This window comes from Pseudophryne corroboree, chromosome 2, assembly GCF_028390025.1.
Source record: "Pseudophryne corroboree isolate aPseCor3 chromosome 2, aPseCor3.hap2, whole genome shotgun sequence".
Lineage (NCBI taxonomy): Eukaryota > Metazoa > Chordata > Amphibia > Anura > Myobatrachidae > Pseudophryne > Pseudophryne corroboree.
This window is the reverse complement of record NC_086445.1, coordinates 1,012,140,393-1,012,167,763: the sequence shown is the minus strand read 5'-3', so window position 1 is coordinate 1,012,167,763 and position 27,371 is coordinate 1,012,140,393. Positions and strand designations below refer to the sequence as shown.

At 46.8% G+C, this 27,371-nt stretch overlaps 1 protein-coding gene across 4 annotated transcripts in view; it reads left to right on the top strand.

Annotated features, from left to right (window-relative positions):
- Nucleotides 1-27,158, top strand: part of LOC135050267 (interferon-induced GTP-binding protein Mx3-like) — a 140,866-nt gene extending 113,708 nt beyond the window's left edge. For all 4 annotated transcript variants that reach the window (XM_063956600.1, XM_063956603.1, XM_063956602.1 and 1 more), the window contains 5 exons: nt 534-678; nt 2,780-2,938; nt 13,387-13,463; nt 24,438-24,683; nt 26,377-27,158. In XM_063956600.1, coding sequence (XP_063812670.1) covers nt 534-678; nt 2,780-2,938; nt 13,387-13,463; nt 24,438-24,683; nt 26,377-26,607 — 858 coding nt within the window. In that variant the 3' untranslated portion in view covers nt 26,608-27,158. The remainder of the gene's footprint in view (nt 1-533; nt 679-2,779; nt 2,939-13,386; nt 13,464-24,437; nt 24,684-26,376) is intronic.
- Nucleotides 27,159-27,371: the final 213 nt, after the last annotated feature.

The following is a 27,371-nucleotide window of genomic DNA, read 5'->3' as shown; positions in this document are numbered from 1 at the left end:
TATGGCAACCTGTCCCAGCATATTGCCGGGTCGGGGAGCCAGCTGTTAGGGTCCAATGCCGTCGCAATGTAATTGTGAACGCATCGATTTGAGGATGACCCCTGCCTGCGCAGCCAGGCTGTGCTGGCAGGCGATCCTGTGTCGTTTTTCTTCTTGGAGCGGCTGCATCGTTGCTCCTCCGATGTCCGCCGATGTCAATCACCTTACGCCCGTATCCTTTTGGCCACAGTGCGCAGACCCGATGGACACGGCCACTGCATGTAAAGGCAGCGGCTGCGTCCGTTTCTGAATAACCATAATTCTTTGGGAACTCCTGCTAACAATTTCATATAGAATTTCAATTATAATATACAGAGATGGTAATGTCTCTACAGAGTATGAAAATGCAAGGGTCTGCCTAAAGGCGCCGGAAGCGCAGGCATTATTATATACGTGTGCGTAATGGACAAATGCTTTTTATTAACCACAAATAGTCCTTCATGTCATTACTGTTTATCAACTTTACTAATAACTTTAAATATGTCACATTACAGAAAATTCAGCAGTTTAACCAGGAGATAGCCCAGGTCACACAAGGCGAGGAATTCCTACCGTCAAGAAAAAACCCTAAACTTTTTGCAAAGGTTCGAACGTTCTTCAATACTTGGCAGGAGGAACTGGACCAGTCCATCATGCGATGTAAGCTATGGCACTGCTCTCTGTGTAATAATTGTGTGATCCAGGTGACCCCTAGTGGTGATGTGTGATATTGCGCTTCTAATTCATCAGTTATATGAGCAAATGATTACTGGAGGTTTTATTTCAATGTTTGAAATGTCTGTCATTGCTGTCTACAAGGAAAGTTACCATAGTTTTACCAGCACAGAACGTAGCAACTGTTCCAGCATTAGGAAAATTATATGTTATTGTTTTAAAAATGTGGAACACTACATTGAAATTACCTATTTAGATATTGATCCTGAGTAAAAGCAGAGGATCAGACAAGAGCTGGGTACACACCTCAGCGATCTGGCAACCATGCGAGGCAACAGGAGCAGATCTAGGTAAGGTAAGTAGGGCGGGCGCCCGGGGCACTGTGGCCCGCGGGGGCGGGCGCTGTCACCCCACAGGCACCCCCGCATCCCACACTCCGGCTGCAGCAAGCAGCCGGCTCCATTGTCAGATAGACACTAGAGGTCATAATTGACCTCTAGTGTCTGTGCGGCGCTATGGGAGGAGCCGGCGGCGGCCAGAGACGGAGCGGCAGCAGCGGTCGGCAAGCAGGAGCGGGGCTGGTGAGTATTGTATTTTTTTTTTTGTGTGTGTTTGTAAGCGCCGCTACTAGGGGGCATAACAACAGGGGCATCTCTATTGGTGGCACATCTAATGGGGCAAATCTACAGGGGGCATCTCTACTGGGGGCACATCTAATGGGGCAATCTACAGGGGGCATCTCACTAGGAGCACATCTAATGGGGCAAATCTACAGGGGGCATCTCTACTGGGGGCACATCTAATGGGGCAAATCTACAGGGGGCATCTCTACTGGGGCACCTCTAATGGGGCAAATCTACAGGGGGCATCTCTACTGGGGGCACATCTAATGGGGCAAATCTACAGGGGGCATCTTTACTGGGGGCATAACTACAGGGGCATCTCTACTGAGGCAAATCTACAGGGGGCCTCTTTACTGGGGGCATCTCTACTGGGGGCACATCTAAGGGGGCATCTCTACTGGGAGCACATCTAATGGGGCAAATCTACAGGGGGCATCTCTACTGGCGGCACATCTAATGGGTTAAATCTACAGGGGCATCTCTACTGGGGCAAATCTACAGGGGGCATCTCTACTGGCGGCACATCTAAGGGGGCATAACTACAGGGGGCATCTTTACTGGGGGCAAATCTACAGGAGGCATCTCTACTGGCAGCACATCTAATGGGTTAAATCTACAGGGGCATCTCTACTGGGGCAAATCTACAGGGGTCATCTCTACTGGGGGCACATCTATGGGGGCATAACTACAGGGGGCATCTTTACTGGGGGCAAATCTACAGGAGGCATCTCTACTGGCAGCACATCTAATGGGGCAAATCTACAGGGGGCATCTCTACTGGGGGCACATCTAATGGGGCAATCTACAGGGGGCATCTCTACTGGGGGCACATCTAATGGGGCAATCTACAGGGGGCATCTCTACTGGGGGCACATCTAATGGGGCAATCTACAGGGGGCATCTCTACTGGGGGCACATCTAATGGGGCAAATCTACAGGGGGCATCTCTACTGGGGGCTAATTCAGGTCGGATCGCAACCAGAATTTTTACGATCGACCCGCGGATAGGGGCGGGGGGGGGGGCGCAGAAAATGCAATCGCCTCTGCCTGTCAATTAGGCAGAGGCGGTCGCGGGGCTGGGGGGTGCAGGAAACGCTCCATTCCCAGTGAGGAGATGGAGCGTTGCGGGGACGGTGCTGCGCGAACGGGGGCGGAGGCGGCCAAACGGGGGCATGATCACGGCAGCTGCGTGATGTCACACGCAGCCGCCGCAATCGGGAAGGAGGCATCCTTAGTTTCTGCTAACAAGCAGAAATTGCGATGCGATCGCAATTTCGGCTTGTTCAACAGGGGGAGGCTCCGGTCAGCATGCTGGGCGGCCCCCAGGGTGCGCTCCAAGGGATTGCAAATACTGCTAATTACCAAAATTTGCAATCCTTACTGAATTAGGCCCTATATCCTTTAAAATAATAATAATAATAATAATAATAAAAAAAAACTTTTTGCTTTCTGATTTCTTTCAGTTAATACGGCGCTAAGAGACGAAGTTGATGAATATGAGAAGGTGCACCGTGGGAGGGAACTTCCCGGGTTTATTAATTATAAGACGTTTGAAGCAATCGTTAAAGATAAAATTGGTAAAATGGAAGATCCCGCCAGGGGAGTGCTGAAAGCTGTGATGGGTGAGGCTGTCCCGGCATGTTATGTGATATACACCTCCTGTATACAGTATAAGTGGTTCTAGCCATGCTGGTGCGGATATACAGTGCATCCGCAAAGTATTCACAGCGCTTAACTTTTTCCACATTTTGCTACTGTATGTTACAGCCTTATTCCAAACTGGAAAAAAAAAAAATTTTTCCTTCATAATTCTACACACAAAGGCCCTCATTCCGAGTTGTTCGCTCGTTAATTTTCTTGGCACCGCAGCGATTTTCCGCTTACTGCGCATGCGCAATGTTCGCACTGTGGCTGCGCCAAGTAAATTTGCAAAGAAGTTTGGTATTTTACTCACGGCATTACAAGGTTTTTTCTTCGTTCTGGTGATAGGAGTGTGATTGACAGGAAGTGGGTGTTTCTGGGTGGAAACTGGCCGTTTTATGGGAGTGTGTGAAAAAACGCTGTCGTTTCTGGGAAAAACGCAGGAGTGGCTGGAGAAACGGGGGAGTGTCTGGACGAACGCAGGGTGTGTTTGTGACGTCAAACCAGGAACGACAAGCACTGAACTGATCGCACTGGAGGAGTAAGTCTCGAGCTACTCAGAAACTGCAAAGAAAAATCTTTTCGCTATATTGCGAATACTTCGTTCGCTATTCTGCTAAGCTAAGATTCACTCCCAGTAGGCGGCGGCTTAGCTTGTGCACTGCTGCGAAAATCGGCTAGTGAGCGAACAACTCGGAATGAGGGCCTATACCCCATGACAACATGAAAAACGTTTTTTTGAGATTTTTGCAAATGTATTAAAAGTAAAAAACTAAGAAATCACATTGAACATAAGTATTCACAGCCTTTGCTCAATATTACAATTACAGCCTCAAGTCTTTTTGAATATGAATCCACAAGCTTGGCACACCTATCTTTGGGGAGTTTCGCCCATTCCTCTTTGCAGCACCTCTCAAGCTCCATCAGGTTGAATGGGAAGCGTCGGTGCACAGCCTTTTTCAGATCTTTCCAGCTGTGTTCAATCGGATTCAAGTCTGGGCTCTGGCTGGGCCACTCAAGGACATTCACAGAGTTGTCCTGAAGCCACTCCGTTGATATATTGGCTGTGTGCTTAGGGTCGTTGTCCTGCTGAAAAATTAACCGTCGCCCCAGTCTGAGGTCAAGAGCGCTCTGGAGCATGTTTTCATCCAGGATGTCTCTGTACATTGCTGCATTCATCTTTCCCTCTATCGTGACTAGCCTCCCAGTTCCTGCTGCTGAAAAACATCCCCACAGCATGATGCTGCCACCACCATGCTTCACTGTAGGGATGGTATTGGCCTGGTGATGAGCGGTGCCTGGTTTCCTCCAAAATGACGCCTGGCATTCACACCAAAGAGTTCAATCTTTGTCTCATCAGACCAGAGAATTTTGTTTCTCATGGTCTGAGAGTCTTTCAGGTGCATTTTTGGCAAACTCCAGGCATGCTGCCATGTGCGTTTTACTAAGGAGTGGCTTCCGTCTGGCCACTCTACCATACAGGCCTGATTGGTGGATTGCTGCAGAGATGGTTGTCCTTCTGGAAGGTTCTCCTCTCTCCACAGAGGAATGCTGTATCTCTGACAGAGTGACCATTGGGTTCTTGGTCACCTCCCTGACTAGGGCCCTTTTCCCCCGATCACTCAGTTTAGACGACAGGACAGCTCTAGGAAGAGTGCTGGTGGTTCCGAACTTCTTCCATTTACGGATGATGGAGGCCACTGTGCTCATTGGGACCTTCAAAGCAGCAGATTTTTTTCTGTACCCTTCCCCAGATAGTGCCTCGAAACAATCCTGTCTCGGAGGTCTACAGACAATTCCTTTGACTTCATGCTTGGTTTGTGCTCAGACATGCACTGTCAAGTGTGGGATCTTATATAGACAGGTGTGTGCCTTTCCAAATCATGTCCAATCAACTGAATTTACCATAGGTGGACTCCAATTAAGCTGTAGGAACATCTCAAGGATGATCAGCGGAAACAGGATGCACCTGAGCTCAATTTTGAGCTTCATGGCAAAGGCTGTGAATACTTATGTACATGTGATTTCTTAGTTTTTTATTTTTTAACAAATTTGCAAAAATCTCAAAAAATCGTTGTCATTATGTGGTATTGTATGTAGCATTTTGAGGGAAAAAATGTATTTATTCCAGTTTGGAATAAGGCTGTAACATAACAAAATGTGGAAAAAGTGAAGCGCTGTGAATACTTTCCGGATGCACTGTAATGATGTACACAGGGTAGTACTACTGTATGTAGTCTCTGGAGAGAGTTTGCCAGGAGTGTGAGCATCTCGTCCACTGTCCTCCCATAGTGATGCTGACAGTCAGGCGGCCCCATCTCTTACTCTCCCTAGTGTCAGACAGCTGTTCATGAGTGTGGATGGTTTGCAGGATGAGAACCCCAACTTCCCTTAGTATATACATTTGAATGTCTGCTCTCACGAGCAGGGCCCTCTTCCCTCATGTGCTTATCCTTTTCTTACTTTAATAATCCTCAACTGCCCAAATCCTGCAGTTTTTTGGCCGCCTTGAAATCTCTGTGTCGTCTACTGGTGTAGTTATGCTTAGTTACCCTGTACTTGTCCTATATTGTCTTCAACTGTAAGTCACTGTTTTCCTGTTTTGATTATGTGCATATGTACTCTGTACTTGGGCGCTGCGGAACCCTTGTGGCGCCATATAAATAAAGGATAATAAAAATAATACTAGTAGTACCTACTCCCGGCACTACAGAAGGAGACTGGCACATAGGCACAGACTATTACCCTGATCAGTAGCTCCTGCTGTCAGACTGGGGCCCTAGGGAGCTTGTAGAGGCTCCCTCCATCTCCTGGGGCCCTGTGTAGTAATCCTCTACACTGTTGGAGACGGGAAGCTGAGGATCTCTGCACATAAGTCTTGCTACCAGTATACGGCTCTGCACATAAGTCTTGCTGTCAGGATATAGCTCTGCACATGAGTCGTGCTGCCAGTATATGGCTCTGCACTTTAGCCTTGCTGCCAGGATGTGGCTCTGCACTTTAGCCTTGCTGCCAGGATGTGGCTCTGCACATTAGCCTTGCTGTCAGGATATAGCTCTGCACATGAGTCGTGCTGCCAGGATATGGCTCTGCACATAAGACTTGCTGCCAGGATATGGCTCTGCACATGAGTCATGCTGCCAGTATATGGCTCTGCACATGAGTCGTGCTGCCAGGATATGGCTCTGCACATGAGTTTTGCTGCCAGGATATGGCTCTGCACATAAGACTTGCCGCCAGGATATGGCTCTGCACTTTAGTCATGCTGCCAGTATATGGCTCTGCACATGAGTCGTGCTGCCAGGATATGGCTCTGTACATGAGCATTGCTGCCAGGATATGTTATATACTGTATTGACATCGCTTAGGTTAGAGAAGGTGGATATACTGACATACTGTAAATGTAATAGATATTTATTTTTCATCCACTAGGGGTCACTGGCGTACTCTTGGGATATGGACAGGGCGTTAGCAGGGATAGGCACATTTAAATATTTAAATTAGTAACCCTTTTCTCCCTCCATACTCCCAAGATGCCTCAGTGTTTTTTGTGCCTACCAGAAGGCACGTTCTGGACTCAGCTCCAGACTTTACTTTTAAACTTTTTATTTTTTCAAGGCACAGCCCTTCCCAGCTTACTAAGAAGCTTGGGTCCGGGACTGTGTGTGCTGTTACAACCAGCAAAAGGCTTGTCGACGCTTGGATAAGAAGCACCGCCATAGACCTTAATCAGCGTTAGCTGATTTCAGCCTTGGCTGCAGGAGCAGGTGGGTGTAGAAGCCCCGTCAGAGCCTCCAGACCCCGGCAGAAGGTAAGGAGTGGGCGGTCAGCTCACGCTGCTGCCGCTCTGTGTGGTCGTTTTTACAGGGTGAGATGGGCAGCATGTAGCGCCTGCTACCGCTCCGTGTATAGATGTGATTGCCGGGGAGGAAGGTGACCGTAACACTGGGCTGCACCCGTCACCGCTCTCCCCAAATCCCCTCTACACAGAGCGACTGAGTACTATGTAAGTGGGTGGTCAGCTCACGCTGCCGCCGCTTAGTGGTGGGTATAGTCGCCGGGCTGCGCAGTCCTTCTCCCCAGTCTCACAGCTAGCTGGGTCTTCCTGCGTTCGCCAGGAAAGCACCGCGGCTCACTGCATTGTATAGTAATAAGCGGTGGAGGGAGATATATTGGCGGCCCCTGTCCAGCGATTCCCCTCAGCATAAGGGGAGGCGGTCATGGACACTGTGCTTCCTGTTGTTACATATGTTTAGTGCATAGCTAAAACCTGCTATTAAGCCCATGCTGAGCATATATGTTTTCAAAAATAAAAAAAAAGTGCATGGTGTGGATACCATTTTAGAATGACTTCCTGCTTCTTCCTGCAGGAATTTGGTGTGTGTCCTACAACATACGGCCACTGGAGGGGGCAGGGGTGTTAGTAGGTTTTTCAGTGAAGCACAAACTTAACGGAATTAGTTTGTACCAGGGTGCGGTCTTACACACTTCAGTTATATTTTACTGAGTCATGAGGACTTTTGTTTCACTGTATTACTGTCTGTCTGTTTGCAAAAGCAGCCTGTCTTTGATAACTGTGATAATGTGTTACGTGATGGAACTTCCACTTTCACAGTGTGTCTTGCAAATTCGGGTCCAAATATGGACCTCTGCCCTGATCCTCCTTGTGCTATGATGGCAGGTGTGATGGCTGATTTGGCGTCAGAATTGTCTGCTGCACGGAAGGACCGTAAGGCGGCAAAGTCTGATCCAAAGTCAATGCCATCTGAGCAGCCAGAGTGGGCTCAGGATATTTTGAGAACTTTGCAGGGTTTACAAAAGTCCATGAATAGTTCAAATCCTAAGAGTAGTCATCGTTTGTCTCATAATTTACCAGTTTCCTCGATTTTACACTCTGTCGATTCAATACCAGACCTTGTATCTCAGGAAGAAGAGGAGGAAGGTGAATTGGGCCAGGAGTCAGATAGTGAGGTCACTGATAGCCCGGGCATTGATGATCTCATCAGGGTGGTACGCCAGGTGCTAGATTTTACTGAGACAGAGGAGCCTCTATCAAAAGATGAGGTTTTATTTGCTAAGTGACAAAGGGCGACTGTGTGTTTTCCTTTTTCAGATTCTCTTAATAAGCAGTTGACGGAAGCATGGCAAAATCCAGATAAACGCTTTTCTATGCCAAAGCGATTTCTGTCTAACTACCCTTTACCACAGTCTATGACAACTAAATGGGAAAATTCGCCACCAGTGGATTCTTCAGTTTTCATATCTTTCAAAGAAGTTAGCTATTCCAGTCCCTGCCGCAATGACGCTTAAAGACCTGTCGGAGCATAATCTAGAGGCCATGCTAAAGTCCATTTTTACAGCAGTAGGGGTGTTGCTTAGACCTGCTTTAGTTGGAGTTTGGGTTAACAAGGCTGTAGTAGCATGGGCGAAACAGCTCAGGTTAGGCCTACAACAAGGTCTTTCCTCAAACCAGCTTATACTTCTAACCGATCACATTTGCGAATCGGCTGAGTGTTTGGCTACGGCATCTATGGATGTTGGACAAGTCAGTTCTCGGATTTCAGCCTCTATTATTGCGGTATGTTATTTGGTCCTGAATTGGACAAATTGATTTCTCAGGCTACACGGGGGGGGGGGGGGGGGGGAATCTGTGTTCGTACCATTGCCCGCACCAGTTCCTAAAAGTCCTTTCGAGGCCGTGCTCGAGAAACAACCGTACAGAGTAGACGTGGTAGAGCATGTGATTTTCAACAAACCACTAACCGTCGTCAAGAAACAAAGCCAGCTGGCAAACCAGTAGCATGACGGGCTTCCAGCCCATCTCGGATCTTCAGTTGTGGGAGCACGCCTTCAAACAATTCACTTGGCGTGGTTTCAGACATCCACAGATGGGTGGATCCGCAATTTAGTGTGCAAGGGTTACAAAATGAGTTTGATTGTCTACCACCAATGTGGTTTTTCACGACAAGTCTGCCTGTGTCAGGAGACAAGAAGGCAGTTCTGCAGACTGCTATTCAGTCACTCGTAGATTCAGCAGTTTTGATTCAGGTACGAGTACACCAACAAGGTCAAGGTTTTTATTCCAGTCTTTTTGTAGTACCAAAGCCGGACGGCTCGGTCAGACCAACATTGAACCTAAAGGGGCTCAATCAGTACGTCACTTACTACAGATTCAAGATGGAATCGCTGTAGTCAGTGATTGCAGGTTTAGAACCACAGGAATTCATGATTTCGCTGGATCTCAAGGATGCGTACTTACACATTCCAATTTGGCCACCGCATCAGGCTTACTTAAGGTTTGCAGTACAACAAAACCATTATCAATTTCAGGCACTACCGTTTGGCCTCTCATCAGCGCCTTGGGTATTCACAAAAGTCAAGGCTTCGTCTCAACAAGTACTCCTTCAAAATGCCTTACTAACGTACAGGGTCCTAGTTCAGCACGGTTGGATTGTCAACTTCAAAAAATCAAGCCTTGTCCCGTCTCAACGAATTCAATTTCTGGGAATGATTTTGGATACGGTAGATCAGACCTGGGCAAAGTACGGCCCGCGGGCCACATACGACCCTTTGGCAATCCCTGTCCGGCCCGCGTAGGCTCTCCGCCCACAGGCTCCCTGCACCATGGATATGTTTATTTTTACGTGCTACTTTTTAAATATGCTCTGGTCCTGCAGGACGCGCTGTGAATCACAGTCCTGTGTGTGCCTCAGCCAATACTGAAATGCTATTGGCTGAGGCGCACACAGGACGAGTGACTCACAGCGCATCCTGCAGGACACAACCGTTCCCCATTGTCCGCTCCCCTGTCAGTCACCGCCAGCATGTTCCCAAGGCGCCTCCTGATACGTCCGTCGTCCTTCCTTGCCTGACAGCGCGCCGCTCAGTCAGCACCAAGCTGTGTGACAACTGCACACAGCAAGATCACTGTCCGGGGCTGGTACGTACTGTATGTAACGTTGCTGACTAGAGGACCGTTCTCCTACCCCCAATATAGAGATCCTGGGCAGGTACACATTATATCCCCTGTACATAAAAAAAAAAAAATAATAATTATGTGTGTGTGTACCCTACGTTGTGTACTGCGTAGCAGTGATAATATAAATGCTCCATTCGGCGGTACTCTGGAATAATCAGCAAACACCGGTTTTATACCATATCAACGTTTCAATGGTATAAGGTCCTGATGATAATGCTTATAGCAGTGAATCGTTGATATGGTATAAAACCGGTGTTTGCTGATTACTCCTGAGTGCCGCCGAATGGAGTAGATAGATAGATAGATAGATAGATAGATAGATAGATAGATAGATAGATAGATAGATAGATAGATAGATAGATAGATACCTCAGTTGGTTATATATAAATTATCCACCCCACATGTACTGCTTGTGGAACTACAAGTCCCAGGTTCGATTGTCTCTTAATTTTCTCCTATAAATACCCAGCGCTGGATCTGGTGCACTTAAGACCTTCTTAATTAGGTTGGCGTCTTCCCCTTATTCCTGTATCCACCGTCAGGTAATGTGTGCACTCAATTAAAAAGAAGGGGTGTGCACCACAGTGCATAAAACTACAAATTTATTAGGACAACCACATACAATTAAGTATAGAATCACGTACTAACAGTGGCGGTATAAACCACCGCAAGTAACATCAGCATCATTGGTTCGGCCCTCCAACACAGTTCAGATTTTTCATGTGGCCCCCTATAGAAATTAATTGCCCACCCCTGCGGTAGATCAATTAATTTACCTTCCGCAGGTGAAAGCACAAAGTATTAGTCATCTGGTACAGTGAGTGCTCAAACCACGGACAGTCTACGGAGCACTTATGCATTCGACTGTTAGGAAAGATAGTGGCATCTTTCGAAGCACTTCAGGTCAGAAGATTTCACTCATGTCCTTTTCAGCTAGATCTTCTCGCACAGTGGTCAGGGTCTCATCTAGAGATTCATCAAATGGTTCGTTTGTCTCCAAGGCCAGAGTTTCGCTGCTCTGGTGGCTCCAAATAAGAAATCTGACAGTGGGAAAAAGGTTCGGAGACTGGAATTGGATAATTCTGACCATGGATGCAAGTCTCAGAGGTTGGGGAGCAGTGGTCCTACATTTTTCAGTTTCAGGGTCTATGGTCAGACCGAGAAAAATTACTGTCAATAAATGTCCTGAAACTCAGACCAATTTTAAACGCTCTGCAACAGGCAGTTCCCATACTCCAGTCTCAGACTGGTCAGGTTCAGTCAGACAATGCGACGGCAGTCACATACATCAACAAACAAGAAGGGTCTCGAAGTCGCATAGCCATGCGAGAGGTTGCTCGAATCCTGAATTGGGCCAACCATCACCAAGTGATATTATCAGCAGTGTTCATTCCAGGAGTGGACAACTGGGAAGCAGATTATCTCAGTCGTCAGGATTTTCAACTAAGAGAATGGGCTTTACATCCAGAAGTGTTCCAGATGTTAGTCCAGCGGTGAGGTTACCCACAGGTGGATCTAATGGCATCTCGATAAAATCTTCAGACACCCAATTATGTGTCCAGAGCAAGAGATCCAAAGGCAGTGGATGCTCTCACGATAGCGTGGCCGTACAGCCTCGTGTATCTATTTCCACCGTTTCCGCTGCTTTCTCGGTTGCTAAAGAGAATCAAAAGAGAATCCACCACCGTAATACTAGTGGCGCCTCATTGGCCTCGGAGAGCTTGGTTCTCGGTTCTCCGTGGTCTACTTGCAGACGATCCGTGGCGGCTTCCGCTACGTTCAGACCTTCTGCAACAGGGTCCGTTTCTTTACCCCGATTTAGCGCGGTTGCGTGTGACGGGGTGGCTGTTGAAACCGCTCTCTTAAGACAAGAGGGCATTCCAGAGTCATTTATACCAACCATGTTACGTGCTAGGAAGCCAGTTACAGCAGCTCGTTATCACAGGATTTGGCGAGCTTATATTGGTTGGTGTGAATCTCGGAAGTTTCCGACATCTTTTTTCAAGTTTTCCCATCTTTTACTATTTTCACAGACGGGTTTAGATGGAGTACTACGCTTAGCGACACTAAAGGTGCAGGGGTCTGCTTTGTCAGTTTTCTTTCAGCGGCGTTTGGCTCTTTTGCCAACAGTTCAAACTTTCCTGCAAGGTGTCCTTAGAGTTCAACCTCCGTTTATACACCTACAGCGCCATGGGACTTGAATCTAGTTTTAGATTTTTTGCAGTCTTCAATTTTTGAACCCTTACAACAAGTAGATTTTAGGTTTCTTACTTGGAAAACAGTTTTTCTCCTAGCCTTAGCTTCGGCAAGGCGTGTTTCTGAATTGGGTGCATTGTTATGCAAAGCACCGTATCTGGTGTTTCATGATAACAGAGCGGAACTTCGGACGAATCCCGCTTTTCTACCAAAGGTAGTATCTTCTTTTCACATAAATCATCCAATCGTAGTTCCTGTTTTTTCAGAACATCCAGGAACTCCAGCTACTTTGGATGTGGTGTGTGTGCTTCAGATTTATGTAGCTCAAACATCAACAGTACGTAAAACAGATACATTGTTTGTTCTCTATGATGCAGTCAAGATAGGTTGGGCAGCTTTCAAACAGACCATGGCTTGTTGGTTAAGCTGCCCATTCGTCAAGCTTACCTTCATGCTAGTCTACAACCGCCTGCATGTATTTCAGCACATTCCACGCGTTCCATGGGAAGGTCATGGGCAGCAGGTCGTGGGGCTTCCACAACGCAACTTTGCTGTACGGCTACATGGTCATCAGTGCACACGTTTGTGCGCTTTTACAAGTTTGATACTTTTGCGGCATCAGCATCTAGCTTTGGCCGTCTAGTGTTACAGGTGCCAAACAGCTCTCCCGCCCAAGGGGGAAACTTTGGTACGTCCCAAGAGTACTCCAGTGACCCCCGTCCATATCCCAAGAGTACTCTAGTGCCCCCTATGGATTCAAAGAAAAGGATTTATCTGGTAAGTACCAAAATCCAATTTTCTAAAAGTAAAGCAATTAATTCAGTATGACAGTAATTGCGCTAGTGATTGTCTTTTGTGGCCAAAATAGAAGTTTTTTATGCACCTTACTGTCACAGTATACTATTTCATCCTCAAATGTTAATAAGCACTGTAAATGTTACTTATTTTCCATAAAATGAATATCCCATAGAAGTTCCAGCTTCAGTTATTCCCAACGTGAGCTCCTCAGTTCTCACTTCACGTTGTCCCATAAATAGGGCCTCATTGTTGCATCAGAAAAGACACAAAGCCCTTGCACAGGCAGACGCACACTTCTACAACAGGGAAGGGCTGATATCAGCGTTAGACGAAAGTCACGGATGTGCCTACTGTCAAAGACGCACAACGCTAACAGCAGCGTGCAACTCACAATCGGCGCCATATTGTTGACCTTAGCTATTTGATTGAATGAGAAACATTGTACTTTTGTTTCAGGCACTGTACAAAAAGCTTTCAGTGACATTGCAGACGCACACTTTCAGAACTTCGGTAATCTCTGCAGATTTACTAAGGTGAGTAATGCTGTTCTTATTTGCTTTGTATCCAAATTGTTTAGGGAGAGCTGTATTTATTCAAATACATTTTAATGCATGTAAATGTGTACAGCATATTTTATTCTAGTCCTCCCGTACCCATTGGTCTGCTGTTTGTATTGCGTTGTGGTAGCTTTCAATGATCTCTAAAACATTTGTACTAGTGTCTTTACTAATAAACACAATTAAACGTAAAAACACTAATAAATCACTAGTGGGTCCAGTATGAGGCTTTAGTGTTGAAAATCTGCGCTACTCCACTTTAGCTGGACTATAACTCCTAACGTGCCTTTTTAAAGCTCTTTAAATAGAATCTATTGTATAATCAGCTACGGTGTCAGTCTAGGGCATGTGCAGAACAGCAAACAGCACTTGCACGCCCCCAGCTGGCAGCTCTCTTAAACTGACAGTAATGAGGAATGAATGCTGGAGGAGAATGTTCTGTACCAAACCCCAATTGAAAGAAGGTCTTGTGAACCAGTTGTGTCCACCCTCCCCAAAATGGTCTTACTAACTAGGTGCAACCGTCACCCCACCGATTAAAGAAGTTCATGCAAACCGAGTGTATCCACATCTATTGGGTAACCATACTATTCTACTATATCAGGTCCTAGGGTAGGTAATTTATTTCAGAGAAAGAGAGAGACGTGAGGAAGGAGGGTAGAGAGAGAGAGCCCAGGGTAGGCCTTTTTGTAGAGAGAGATGTGAGAAAGAGGGAGGGGTATGATCGGAAGAATATGGTGGGAGAGAGGGAGATGTGAGGGAAGACAGGAGAGAGCGATGTGAGGAAGCAGGAACAGGGAGAAAAAGATGGAAGAGAAAGAGGTGAGCAAGAAAGAGAGGAAGAGGAGGAGAGAAAGAGATGGGAGAAATAGGGGGGAGAGGGGAAACCGATAATGGGGAAAGTGAAATGGAGGAATAAGGAGAAGGGATGAAAAAAAAACACTGCAACACTGGGAACAATAACTAGCAACTTGAATTGAGGGGTAATTTGCAGCGCGATTGCAGTCTGTGGAGTGTGTACGCACAGTGGCCGTACTGCGTATGTGCACCCCGGAGGCCCAGTGAGATGGAAACAGCATCTCAGGGCTGCGATCGCCTCTGCCTGATTGACAGGCAGAGGCGGGGTTGGAGGGGCCGTGCCAACGGCGTTAGAACGCCGTTGGAGGGGCACGGTCCGGACAACGCAGGCGTGTCCAGACCATTGTGGGGCGGGTCGTGGCAGCAGCGATTAGCGGACTGCCAGCGTGCAGGAACTGCGCTAACAGGGAGTTCCTCAGCGGGTGCAAAAGCATTGCCGCCGTGCGATGCTTTTGCACCCTTGCGGGGGGGAGAGGTGGAGGGGGGAGGGCCAGACATGCGGGGCGGACTAGCGCTGTGCTGGGCGTCCCCTCGCATGTCTGAGAAACTGTTCATATACAGTATGTGCTATATTTAGCACATCTACGATCAGATCTGAATTTCCCCCTTGATCTAGTGTTACATTTCTGGAGAATAGTTTCGTTTGCTATCTACACTTTTTGACCTATTGTATTTTTGAGTAATAGTTTTCAATATTGTGAATGTTGTTCTCTGTTGCTTCTTTGCAATGAAGCAACTGTTGTATAATTTCTCTAGCATCCATAAGGGATATTGGGGACACATTAGTACGATGGGTATAGATGGGTCCAAAGGAGCCAGTGCACTTTACATTTCTTCCACTGGGTGTGCTGGCTCCTCCCCTCTATGCCCCCTCCCACAGGCAGTTTCGAAAAAAGTGACCTCGGGAGAGGATGCACACTCTGCTAGCTCCAGAGTTTTTCTTCATTTTATTTTAAACTTTTGTTTATTTCGGTATGCTGTTTGGGCAACAGCATACCTGCGCCATAGGAGTTAGGGGGAGGGGGCGGGCCTTGTGAGGTGCAGAGCCACTTCCCCGCTGCAGGACCACCGTCCTGAGGGGTTGTTTGTTCAGCGGGGCACTGCGCCTTGGCTGTTGCAACCGCAGCACGCTGCACATCCCTAACAAAGCCTGAAGATGATCGTCGGTGGTGAGTACTCACCAGGGGCCCCAGTTCTTGGTGCGGCAGAAGCACGGGTGAGGCATACAGGTCCTTCCTGGGGGGGGGACTCGCTATAACCCCTGCGTGAAACTGGCTAGCGATGGCCGTACCAAGCATTCATGTGAAGCTACAGCAGGGTTAGGAGACATGGCTAGTATAAATATATATAGGTAACTCCGGTGCCATTACGTGTGGTGGAGGTACATCAGAGCAGGCTCAGCTGCATTTTGGCGCCTTCCTCTGCATAAGCAGCAGCAGCCTCACACAGCTCCTCCAGACTGTCACATGCTGGATCACTGGTACAGGGTGTTTGATTAGGGGAGAGACGCTATTTGTGCACAATTATTATTCCTCTGAGGGAATTACATGGTATAAACAGTTCTCGCTGTTATGTTAAAATGCTGACTAGGGAGGCCAATCCCGGGATCGGGATCGGCGGGATCCCGGGATTTGGGCCCAAAAATGCCGGTATTTGAATCCCGGGATTGGAGCCTCCAATCCCGGGATTCACGGGATTAGAGTGCGCTATAGCTCAGCGCTGCCCGGCTGTCAGCAAGGGAGTTACATCAGCTAAGGACACACGTACTGACCGTGCTGGCGGCATTTCAAACGTAGCGCCGGACGCCAGCCAATCAGAACTGGCAGACCGGCAGCCAATCAGGGAAGCGGCAGCAGCCACGGCCCCTGATTGGCTGCCGGACTGCCAGTTCTTACTGGCTGGCGGCCAGCGCTACGTTTGAAATGCTGCCAGCTCGGTCAGTGTGTGTGTCCATAGCTGGTGCCCGCGGCCCGCCAGTAAGTGTTTATCTTTGCTACCTACACCCACACTCTCTGCTCCTGGCATCCTCCCACTGCTCGCTACACTCACTCTCCCGCTTCTCCCTACTCCCACCCTCCCGCTGCTCCCTACTCCCACTCTCCCGCTGCTCCCTACTCCCACTGCTCCCTACACCCACCCTCCCCCCCTTCCTGTTCCTTACATGCTCCCTACACCCACTCTCCCACTTCTCCCTACGCCCACCCTCCCACTGCTCCCTACTCTCACTCTCCCTCTGCTCCCTACACCCACTCTCCCGCTGCTCCCTACACCCACCCTCCCTTCCTGTTCCTTACATGCTCCCTACACCCACTCTCCCGCTTCTCCCTACCCCCACCCTCCCGCTGCTCCCTACTCCCACTCTCCCGCTGCTCCCTACACCCACCCTCCCTTCCTGTTCCTTACATGCTCCCTACACCCACTCTCCCGCTTCTCCCTACTCCCACCCTCCCGCTGCTCCCTACTCCCACTCTCCTGCTGCTCCCTACTCCCACTCTCCCGCTGCTCCCTACACCCACCGTCCCTTCCTGTTCCTTACATGCTCCCTACACCCACCCTCCCTTGCTCCCTACATCCACCCTGCCTTGCTGCCCTCCACATATACTTTCCCTGCCCCTACACTGCTCCCTACACTGATCCTACTGCAATCCCGGGAATCCCGGGATTGAGCATTTTTCAATCCTGAATCCCGGGATTGAAAAAATGCCCCGGGATTGACCAACCCTAATGCTGACAACCTCACTGGGGCTCGGCAGCGTTGGGTGCGCTGGTGTCCTCTCTTCCTTGTGTCTCCTCTCACATGCAATAAGGCAGGCTTGCATTGTTATCAGTCTGTTGTATGTATATTGTGTGTTTTCATAATGGTAAAACAAAAGTTATGCAGTGTATGTCATACCAGATTTTCCCCTCTTTCATCTGGTTCTATATCATGTGAGCAGTGTAGTCAGTCTTCAGAAAATGCTGAGTATCATGAAGGGAGAGTCATGAGCCCGCCTTGCTGGGGTCTATCAAAACTATGATGTCTGATATGTCATCTCAGCTCACTGCAAATGCCCACAAAACAGAAGAACTGCAACAAGCAGTAGCAGATCTAGCTGCCAGGGCTGATGCCCCCCCCCCCCTATCTACTGCAAGTCCACAAAAACGTGCCTTACCTACACTCCTATCAGATACTGATGATGATATACAGGATGATAGGGAGGATGTGGATCCCATAAGTGGGGACTCCACCACTACACAGGGTATTGAACATCTCATTTTAGCTATTAGGGATGTGCTGAAGCTCCCCCTAGTGGACGCTGCAAATCAGCAGTCGTTTTTCCTACCTCAAGACAAACTGACAGTCACATTTCCTGATTCTAAAGAATTAGATGATTTATTTAAGTTGGCCTGGAAGAATCCAGATAAGAAACATCAGGTGTCAATACGGTTTTTGCACACATTCCCCTTTCGCCCTGAGGGTAGAAAGTTCTGGGAAGAATCTCCGGCTGTAGATGTCTCAGTCTCTCGCTTCTCTAAGAAGGCGGTACATCCCAGCTCCAGGCTCCTTTACGGTAAAGGACCCGGGGGATAGGAAAATTGAGGAAACACTGAAATCTATTTACATTGCTACAGGTGTGTCTCAAAGACCGGTTATTGCAGGTTGCTGGATGACACATGCAATTCACTCCTGGGCTACTCAAATTCAGGAGGGTCTCTCGGGTGACATGACCCTAGTTACTACGGTGACTTTCCTAAAACACATTCAGGACACTGCAAGAGTCCTTTTATGACTCCCTAAAAGAGATTGGCAATATTCATGCTAGGACCACTGCTATGGCTGCGTCAGCACGCAGAGCCATATGGTTGCATCAGTGGATTGCAGACGCTGACTCCAAACGCAATGTGGAATCTCTTCCCTTTACAGGTGAATGACTTTTCGGAGGTGAATTGGACGCATGTATCTCAAAAGCTACTGCTGGCAAATCCGCGTTTTTTCCTTCGGGGGCTCCGCCTGCTAGACGTACCTACCTAGGACCGTCTACTCAGTCCTTTTGGTCCACCAGATTTCGAGCTAGAGGCACCAGGAGAAAACCTAAGAAACCAGCCGTTGCCATCTCTCAAGAACAGAGCAACAGTTCAGCTTCCGCAAAGACCTCAGCATGACGGTGCCCACCCACCCCGGGAGGATCTCGAGGTGGGAGCCCGGCTATGTCACTTCAGCCACATCTGGGAAAGTTCTTGCCAGGACGTCTGGGTAAGGGACCTTATTTCTCAGGGTTACAAGCTGGAGTTCGATGGTGCTCCTCCCCAACGATTTTTCAAATCAAGCTTACCAGCTTTGGAAAATATGCATGTTACGCTACTACTGGCCATCACAAAGCTGGTCCGGTTCCAAGTCATTGTTCCAGTTCCCCTGTAACAGCAAGGGAAAGGTTACTACTCCAGTCTCTTCGTTGTGCCATAACCAGACGGGTCTGTAAGGCCAATTTTGAACCTGAAGTCCTTGAATCCTTACCTAAAGGTTTTCAAATTCAAGATGGAATCTTTGAGAGCAGTGATCGCAGGCCTGGAAAGTCAGGAATTCCTAGTGCCTCTGGATATCAAGAACGCCTAGCTTAATTTCCCAATTTGGCCTCCTCATCAGGCCTGTCTGAGATTCACCCTGCTGAACGATCACTACCAGTTCCAGGCGTTACCCATTGGCCTGTCTACAGCTCTGAGAATGTTCACAAAGGTGATGGCGGAAATTATGTTCCAGCTTCAGACCAGGGGGTCAACCTGGTCCCTTACCTGGACGATCTCCTGATAAAGGATAGTTCCAGTGAGCTCCTACTGCTCCATATAGATCGCACTATACACCTTCTGTCACACCACAGGTGGATCCTCAATCTACAGAAGTCCCACCTGGAGCCATCTCAGCAGCTCCTGTTTCTGGGAATGCTATTGGATACTGTAGCGCAGAAAGTGTTCCTCCCAGAGGACAAAGTGAGAACTCTCCAGGAAATGGTTTGCATGGTTCTCTGACCGACTCGGGTTTCCTTTCATCTTTGCATAAGATTATTGGGAAAGATGGTAGCCTCATACGAGGCCATTCAGTATGGACAGTTCCATGCCAGACCCTTTCAACTGGACATCCTGAACAAGTGGTCTGGTTCCCATCTTCAGATGCACCGGATAATTCAACTGTCACTCCGGGCCAGGATTTCACTCCTGTGGTGGCTGCAGTCTTCCAATCTCCTAGAAGGTCGATGCTTCGGAATTCAGGATTGGATTCTCCTCACGACCGATGCGAGTCTGCGAGGATGGGTAGCTGTCACCCAAGGGGTGCATTTCCAAGGCAGGTGGTCTGCCCAAGAGGCCCTACTTCCGATAAACATCCTGGAACTTCGGGCTATCTACAATGCCCTGATTCAGGCCTCCTGTCTCCTCCGGGATCAAGCAATCCAGGTATAGTCGGATAAAGCCACGGCTGTGGCATACATCAGTCAACAAGGGGGGACAAAAAGTAGGGCCTGCATGAGAGAAATATCAAGAATACTCCTTTGAGCAGAAAGAAATGCAATGGCATTGTCCGCAATCTTCATTCCAGGAGTAAACAACTGGAAAGCAGCCTTCCTGAGTCGCCACGATCTCCAGCCAGGGGAGTGGGGCCTACATCCTCAAGTGTTTTAGCTGAACATCGACCGGTGAGGTTGCCCCCAGATCGACATGATGGCATCTCGCCTCAACAAGAAACTTCGCTCCTATTGCTCGTGAACCAGAGACCCTCAGGCGTGCGCAGTGGATGCACTGACGTCGCCTTGGCCTTACCGGCTGGTCTACATATTTCCTCCAATTCCGTTGATCCCGAAGGTGCTCAAGAGGATCCAGCATCATGGCCTTTGATAAAGCTACCTAGAGTAGCGAAACGCGTCAGGAGAACTTACTGCCATCTGCATCATTACACCTAAGAAAGACCTGGAGTTTACTGCTGCCCTTGCAAGATCTGAGAGGACTTTTCTGGTATTACAATATTCGGCAAAACATCAATCCGGTTGCATTTCCATTCCAAAGCTTTCCAAGCCTTCTGTGGACCAGGATACCAAGTACTACTGCATGGAGTCTAACAGCATACAGACACCATCGCTACGGATCCCAACATAGGAACACAAGGCTGGTAACAATGGACACTTCTATATACCAAATTCCCCGTATGTAAATTTGGCTAACTATCAGTAACTCGGTCATAAGGTGGTACAAAGTAGTGGCAGAAATCAAAAATTTATTATCCCCATGGTCAATGGACATTTTAATACTATGTGTTAGTCATTAGTGCAATTGAAATTTCTATTTGTCTTTTAATCATACATTAAATGTGTTTAGATATTTGATTTTAGCGCTGTTTTCTGTTTTTTTCTTTTATGTATACACCAGGAGACTGACTATCTCCTTTATACAGCAGCTAGAAAAACATTCCCATTCTAGCGCCCGATCATATACCTTGGTATATTCTTTCTGCATCTTCTTCAACAAGGACTGTTCATCTACCCAGACTTACGGCGTCTTCGTTTGACGGCATGGAGGTTGAGCGGAACATCCTAGCTCACAAGGGCCTTTCCAAGAAGGTTATTGCAATCATGGTTCAGGCCAGGAAACCTGTGACGTCAAAACACTATCATCATATCTGGAGATATGTCTCTTGGTGCGAGGAACGCACGTATCCGCCTGCAGTGTTTCACTTGGGACGTTTCCTATCTGGTGTGGATCAGGGCTTACATTTGGGTTCCATTAAGGTCCAGATTTCATCTCTCTCCATTCTCTTTCAGAAGAAATTGGCATTGTTGCCAGAAGTTCAGACCTTCTTGCAAGGAGTACTCCACATACAACCTCCCTTTGTGCCACCTATGGCACCCTGGGATTTGGATGTAGTGTTAAAATTTCTACAGTCCTCCTGGTTTGAACCTCTGATGATGGTAGGAGACAAGTACCTCACGTGGAAGACGGTGATGTTACTGACCCAGGCTTCTGCTAGACGTGTTTCAGAATTGGGGGCTGTATCGTATAAAAGTCTGTACTTGGTCTTTTACGAGGACAGAGCGGAGCTCCGGACTAGACAGCAGTTCCTGCCGAAGGTTGTTTTAGCGTTTCATCTGAATCAACCTATTGTGATTCCATCCTGTTCTGACGCTTCTGCTCCTCCGGAGGCTTTGGATGCTGTGCGTGCCTTGAAGATCTACGTGAAGCGTACAGCTTGGATCAGAAAAACTGAATCCTTTGTTGCGCTCTATGATGCGCAGAAAAAGGGTTTCCCTGCTTCCAAGCAGTCCATTGCTCATTGAATTCGACTTACTATCCAACAGGTCTATGTATTGCAGCCTTTCCTGATCCTAAGTCTCTAAAGGCCCACTCTACTAGATCGGTGAGCTCTTCCTGGGCGCCTGCCCGTGGACTTTTGGCCTTGCAACTGTGCCGGGCTGCTACCTGGTTTTGGAAGAATACCTTTGTGAAGTTCTGCAGGTTTGATACCCCAATATCCCTCATGGATGCTAGAGAAAATAGGATTTTAAATACCTACCAGTAAATCCTTTTCTTGTAGACCATAAGGGATATTGGGTGCCCACCTCTGTGCGGTGACTTTCTGCAGGTTCTCTGTTAGGTGTTTCATGTTCAGCTGTTGCTGTTTATGTTGCTTGCTGTTGCTGGCTCAGTTGTGTTATGGTGTGCTCACCACACTTTTCATTGTTATGCTCCTTCTCTCAAGTGTGTCATTCTCCTTTGTGCAGTTTTACCTATAACTGCCTGTAGGAGGGGGCATAGAGGGAGGAGCCAGCACACCCAGTGGAAGAAATTTAAAGCGCACTGGCTTCTTTGGACCCCAGAAAAAAAACAATTCACTGCTATTCAGCGCCTCAGTGGTTAAAAATATTAATGATTTGAGATTCCACTGATAGATTGCGCTGCCGTAAAACACTGTGTAGGTGTTTAAATTAAGACAATAAAAAAGGGAAAAAACGGCTGCGCAGTATATCAGGGAAAAATACACAAAGATGAGAGCCGACGTGTAAAGATAAAGAAATGTATTTAACAATAAAGTTATCACAATTAATTAAATGAATTAAAATATATTGGTACCATGAGATTAAATAATAAAACACCTTGGTGATATAATTGTAATCTGCCAGGAAGGTAACTTTCAACAATGGAGAAACAGTATGTCCAATTTATGTCTCCATAAATGGTATCCACAGTCTCAAAGATATGGTGCGAGTTAGTTAACCACTGGTAGGAACATACACTGGTAGCAATCCCGGTATTTCAATAGGCTTTGCCGAAAACAAGCTCAATATATAATTATACCTCTCAAGTGGGCTGGTCTTAACCGAGCGTCCTTGGTTATGGAGTCCTGCGATGCACACTGATGCTATGCAACGGAGAGTGTTTAGAGATGCCGTCAGGCGAATAGGACTTGCTAATAGCGGTGTGCTGGAGAGCGGCAGCCTGCGGGAATAGGAAAGCCGGTGTGGAAAGCACTTGAATGGTGCGAGTATCTTCCGTGGCAGAAACCTGATCCATGGTGTAGAAGAAGGTGGGGTTCTAACGCGTTTCGTCACGCTCCACGTGACTTTATCAAAGGTGTATCCTTTGATATAGTCACGTGACCTCTCACACTGCACTGGGGAGCCGGAATAAGGAAGCCAGGCAGCGTCTAAGCGTCCTGTGTATGCTCAACGCTGATCCCTCAATCCCCGAGATTGGAGATTTCAATCCCAGGATTGAATCCCGGCCATTTTTGGCCCTAAATCCCGGGATCCAACCGATCCCGGGATTGGCCACCATAGTCAATATGTTGCCAATTTGAGTTGTTGAGTGATAACAGCAGCCTCTGTGAAACATGAACCCATTCATGTTATTCTGCTCACTGATAGAGAGTGGGATCCCTGAGAGAGATTGTGGCTAATGCTGCCTTCTGGCCCAATCATTAGTAGAGATGCCGATATTAGGCTGGTAGCCTGCACTCTAACATCCCGTTATCCATTATATCCCACATATATGGAAGAGTTCTAATTATCTTTGTTGCCTTTATTTTATGACTGCTCTCCGGAGTGAAACATTGTGGCTTATTAAATCTCCTAACTAAGAGAATGTCAAATGTCAATTTCAGCCATGCCTGTGTAAGGAAAAGGTATACATTTGCATAGTCACCAGAATGCAGCTGGCAGCAGTGTGCTTTATGTGTGATTGGTGTTTAGCTAACGCGTTTCACCCAAAGGCTTCATCAGGGGTCATAACTATTTTACTTGCATATTTATTTATTTTTAATTGATTTTAGACATTTTCATATTTCATTGTGTATAACAATAATATCATTGTTTGATCATTCTTAGGGTGTGTACACACGGTAAGATCCTTGCTATGCCCAATTTTCACTTGCCATTTCCCTTGAACTCCCCGGATGCCAGCACCACCGATTTTGACTAACTTTTCTTGAGCTATGGACTATGTGTGCTTACGATTTTGGCTTATGTGAGATTTTGGCTTATGTGAGATGTCATTGACATGTGAGATGAACTAGATAGTACACCGATCTAGCAAGGATTGATTTGCCTGCGCATTCTATCTTTACTTGCGATGCCGACCTGGCGGGACCACGCATCGGGATCGCAAGATGACTTTCACCTTGCGATCTGCACTAACTTTTCTTGCAATTTTGACTATATAGTCAAAATCGTAAGAAAAATATCTCACCGTGTGTACACACCCTTATCCAGACACTATTAGACACATCATACTTAATTAAAACAGTGATTTATCATCGGTGACTTTAACTGCACCAAGGTTTACTTGCTTCTAATTTTATCTTTACATATTGGGTTGGGTTACCGTAAAGGAACAATGATTATTATTATTATTATTATTTATTTATATGGCGCCACAAGGGGTCATCAGCGCCTTACAAAGTACTGTACATCAACAGAATGAACAAAATAAGAAAAATGTGACTTACAATACAGGACATTGCAGGACAAGGACATAGTGCTATATTAGTAAGAGTGGTTTATAACTGGCTGCCAGAGGTACAAGCAATGTATTAGAGAACGATTTTACGATTTCTATCTGTTTCTTTGCTCCTAGAAAAAAATAGAAAATATACGTCAAACCCAAGAAGAATTTGCGGACAATCTCATCAGGACTCAGTTCTTGATGGAACAGATGGTCTACTCTCAAGACAAATGTTACAGGAATGACTTAGAGACCATCTGCCGTAATTTGGTGCAAATCCAATCTCTAAATCAACATAAAATTCCGACTCCACAGCCTGTAGACCTTTTACAGTGCTCTGTCAAAGAAATGGCCCAGCATATAGAGGCTTATTTTAAAGTAAGTTTTGGAGTCATTTTGGGGCAGGAACATTGGGAAATTGTTAATTTATAAAGTGCTAATCTCATATTCAGCAGCCACAGTAGATGATCATAAATGTTGTATTACTTGTGTTGACTTATTTGTTCAGTTTAGACCAAACTGTGATGAATTGCCTGGGTCTTCATTCACCATCAATGAAGATCTAATCAAATTAAATCCATTGAAATTTATAATTCTCTACTCTGAACATTCCGTGAGCACATACATTTCACCATCGTGCCTGTGCAGACATCGATGATGTTTGAATGAACCACCAATCGATTTAAACTTATTTGAAAAACAATGTTGTCTCCTATTCCCAGATTATAATGTGTCTTTCAGTTTATACCAAAAGCCCATGTTGCTTTATATAAAAGCCCGACAACATACGTATACTTGGAAAGATTTTCAGATAATTGATGCAATAAGGACGATTTACAAAAATGCAAATTAAGCCGGCCCGCAGATTTATTTATGTAAGTGCGTAATTTATCAAACTGACCCCTAGGGTAATGCTAACGCAGAGCCAAATGTAGAGCTCTTGTGGCTCTAGGCAAGATACTGGCCTTCACACAACCTCCCTCTATATAGGTAACTACAGTAGTTGCAAATAGCACTGCAAGCTTTGACTCTACAGGGCACTTCTCCATTGCCTCCCACCCGACAATCCATCGCCGCATCTGACTGGAGTGGACGGAGGAGCAGCTGCCTCCTCTTATGCACAGAGAGAGCTCAGCTGGCTGCAGCTAGGGGGAGCTCGAGCGCACAGCTGCTCACAGGACTTCCAATAGAGCTGGCCAGCTAAAGCTCTCTCTTCCTCCGTCATGAGGATAGCAACAGGTAGGCACTGGCACCACCTGCCTCAAGCTGCTGCATTGTGTGTGTATGTGTGTGTGTGTGTGTGTGTGCGGGGGGGGGGGGGGGGGGGATTACTGGGGGTATCTTTAATAAATGTTGGCAGCACTGTGTTTATGTGTGTGAATGTTTTTAAGTGAGGTGTGTGTGTGTGTGTGTGTGTGTGTGTGTGTGTGTGTTTTTTAAAGGAAAGTTGTGTGTTTAAGTGAAAGAGGCATATGTGTGTGTAATTGTGTGTAAGTAAAAGTGGCGTGTGTTTGTGTAATTGTGTGTGTGTAAGTGAAAGTGACGTGTGTGTGTGTGTGTGTGTGTAATTGTGCGTAAGTGAAAGTGGCGTGTGTGTAAGTGAAAGTGGTGTGTGTATGTGTGTGTAAGTGAAAGCTGCTGCATTGTGTGTGTGTGTGTGTGTGTGTGTGTGTGTGTGTGTAAGTGAAAGAGGCATGTGTGTGTAAGCGAAAGGTGTGTGTGTGTGTGTGTGTGTGTGTGTGTATATCTATACTATTGTGAAAGGCACCTGAGTACGCTGCTACTGTTCACCCTGTGTACCAGATATCTACATATGGCGTATATGTATGTATATATATATATATATATATATATGTATCCCTATATGTATAGGGGGGGGATGGGGCACCAACATTTTATGCCTCCGGGCAACTGGGGCGAACTTACGCCACTGCTACAGAGAACATATCTGCTGGGCTGTTGTCAGAAAAAATACTGCACACCTCTTCTTTTCAGGAGCCCACGGCTCAATATCTCCTTTGCAAAATCCATTTAACTGTCATCAGTCACCAGTGTTGTGCTTGTCTCACAGGGAGCAACCGACCGCCTCTCCAATCAGATCCCCCTGATCATCCAGTTTTACATCTTACAAGAAAACGGGAAACGGCTGCAGACGGAGATGCTGCAGCTTCTGCAGGACAGAGCCCAGCACGATGAACTCCTGAAGGAGAGCAAAGATCTCACCAGCACCAGGAATTTCCAGAAGCAAAGGATTCTCCGATTGTCCGAGGCACTTAATCGCCTGCTCTGTTTCCCAGGCTAACGAATGCTCATCCGTCTCCTTGTTTAAAGTGTCCAATAACAGATCATGTTGGCTTCTAGTTTTTGTGTTTTAAATGATCATTAAACAGCAAATTATTTTACCTCCCGGGTTTTCCTAGATAGTAGATATAGGTGGTGGCCTCGTGGAGTTTACACAGTTATCTGCTTGCTGGCTCTTCATCCATCTATAAGGGCAGAGTCCACAAGACGCATAGGTTCATGTTATATATACGCAGGTGGTTGCGGCACTTGTCCAATTTGGTGCAGATGTCACTGAAACCTAATAGGATTTTGAGTTCTCTTGTTCTCTCTGATGTTCTCGACTGTCTGTCAGACTCATAGCTCCTCTGTGTTTGTTAAACATGTTTTTGTTCTGTGGTTAAAATTGTCCTACATAGCAAATATAAAAGCCTCAACGTTAGCGTCATATTTTGACCAGGTTCTTTATTATCTGTGGCACTGAGATACATAAAAATGATGATACACTGTACATTGTAGAACAACAGGCTACAGAGTCAATGTGGTTTTCCCTAATAAACAAGGTTCAGACAAGCATTGCACTAAAAGTGTTCTTTGTGTTTCAAATATTGTGAATGTGAACAAATACTGTATGTCTTTACATATGTAACGCCTATTCTCCTACTTACCAAGGGGGTCATTCCGAGTTGTTCGCTAGCAAATTTCGGTCGCAGCGCAGCGATCAGGCAAAAAAAGGCACTTCTGCGCATGCGTATGCAGCGCAATGCGCACGCGCGTCGTACTATT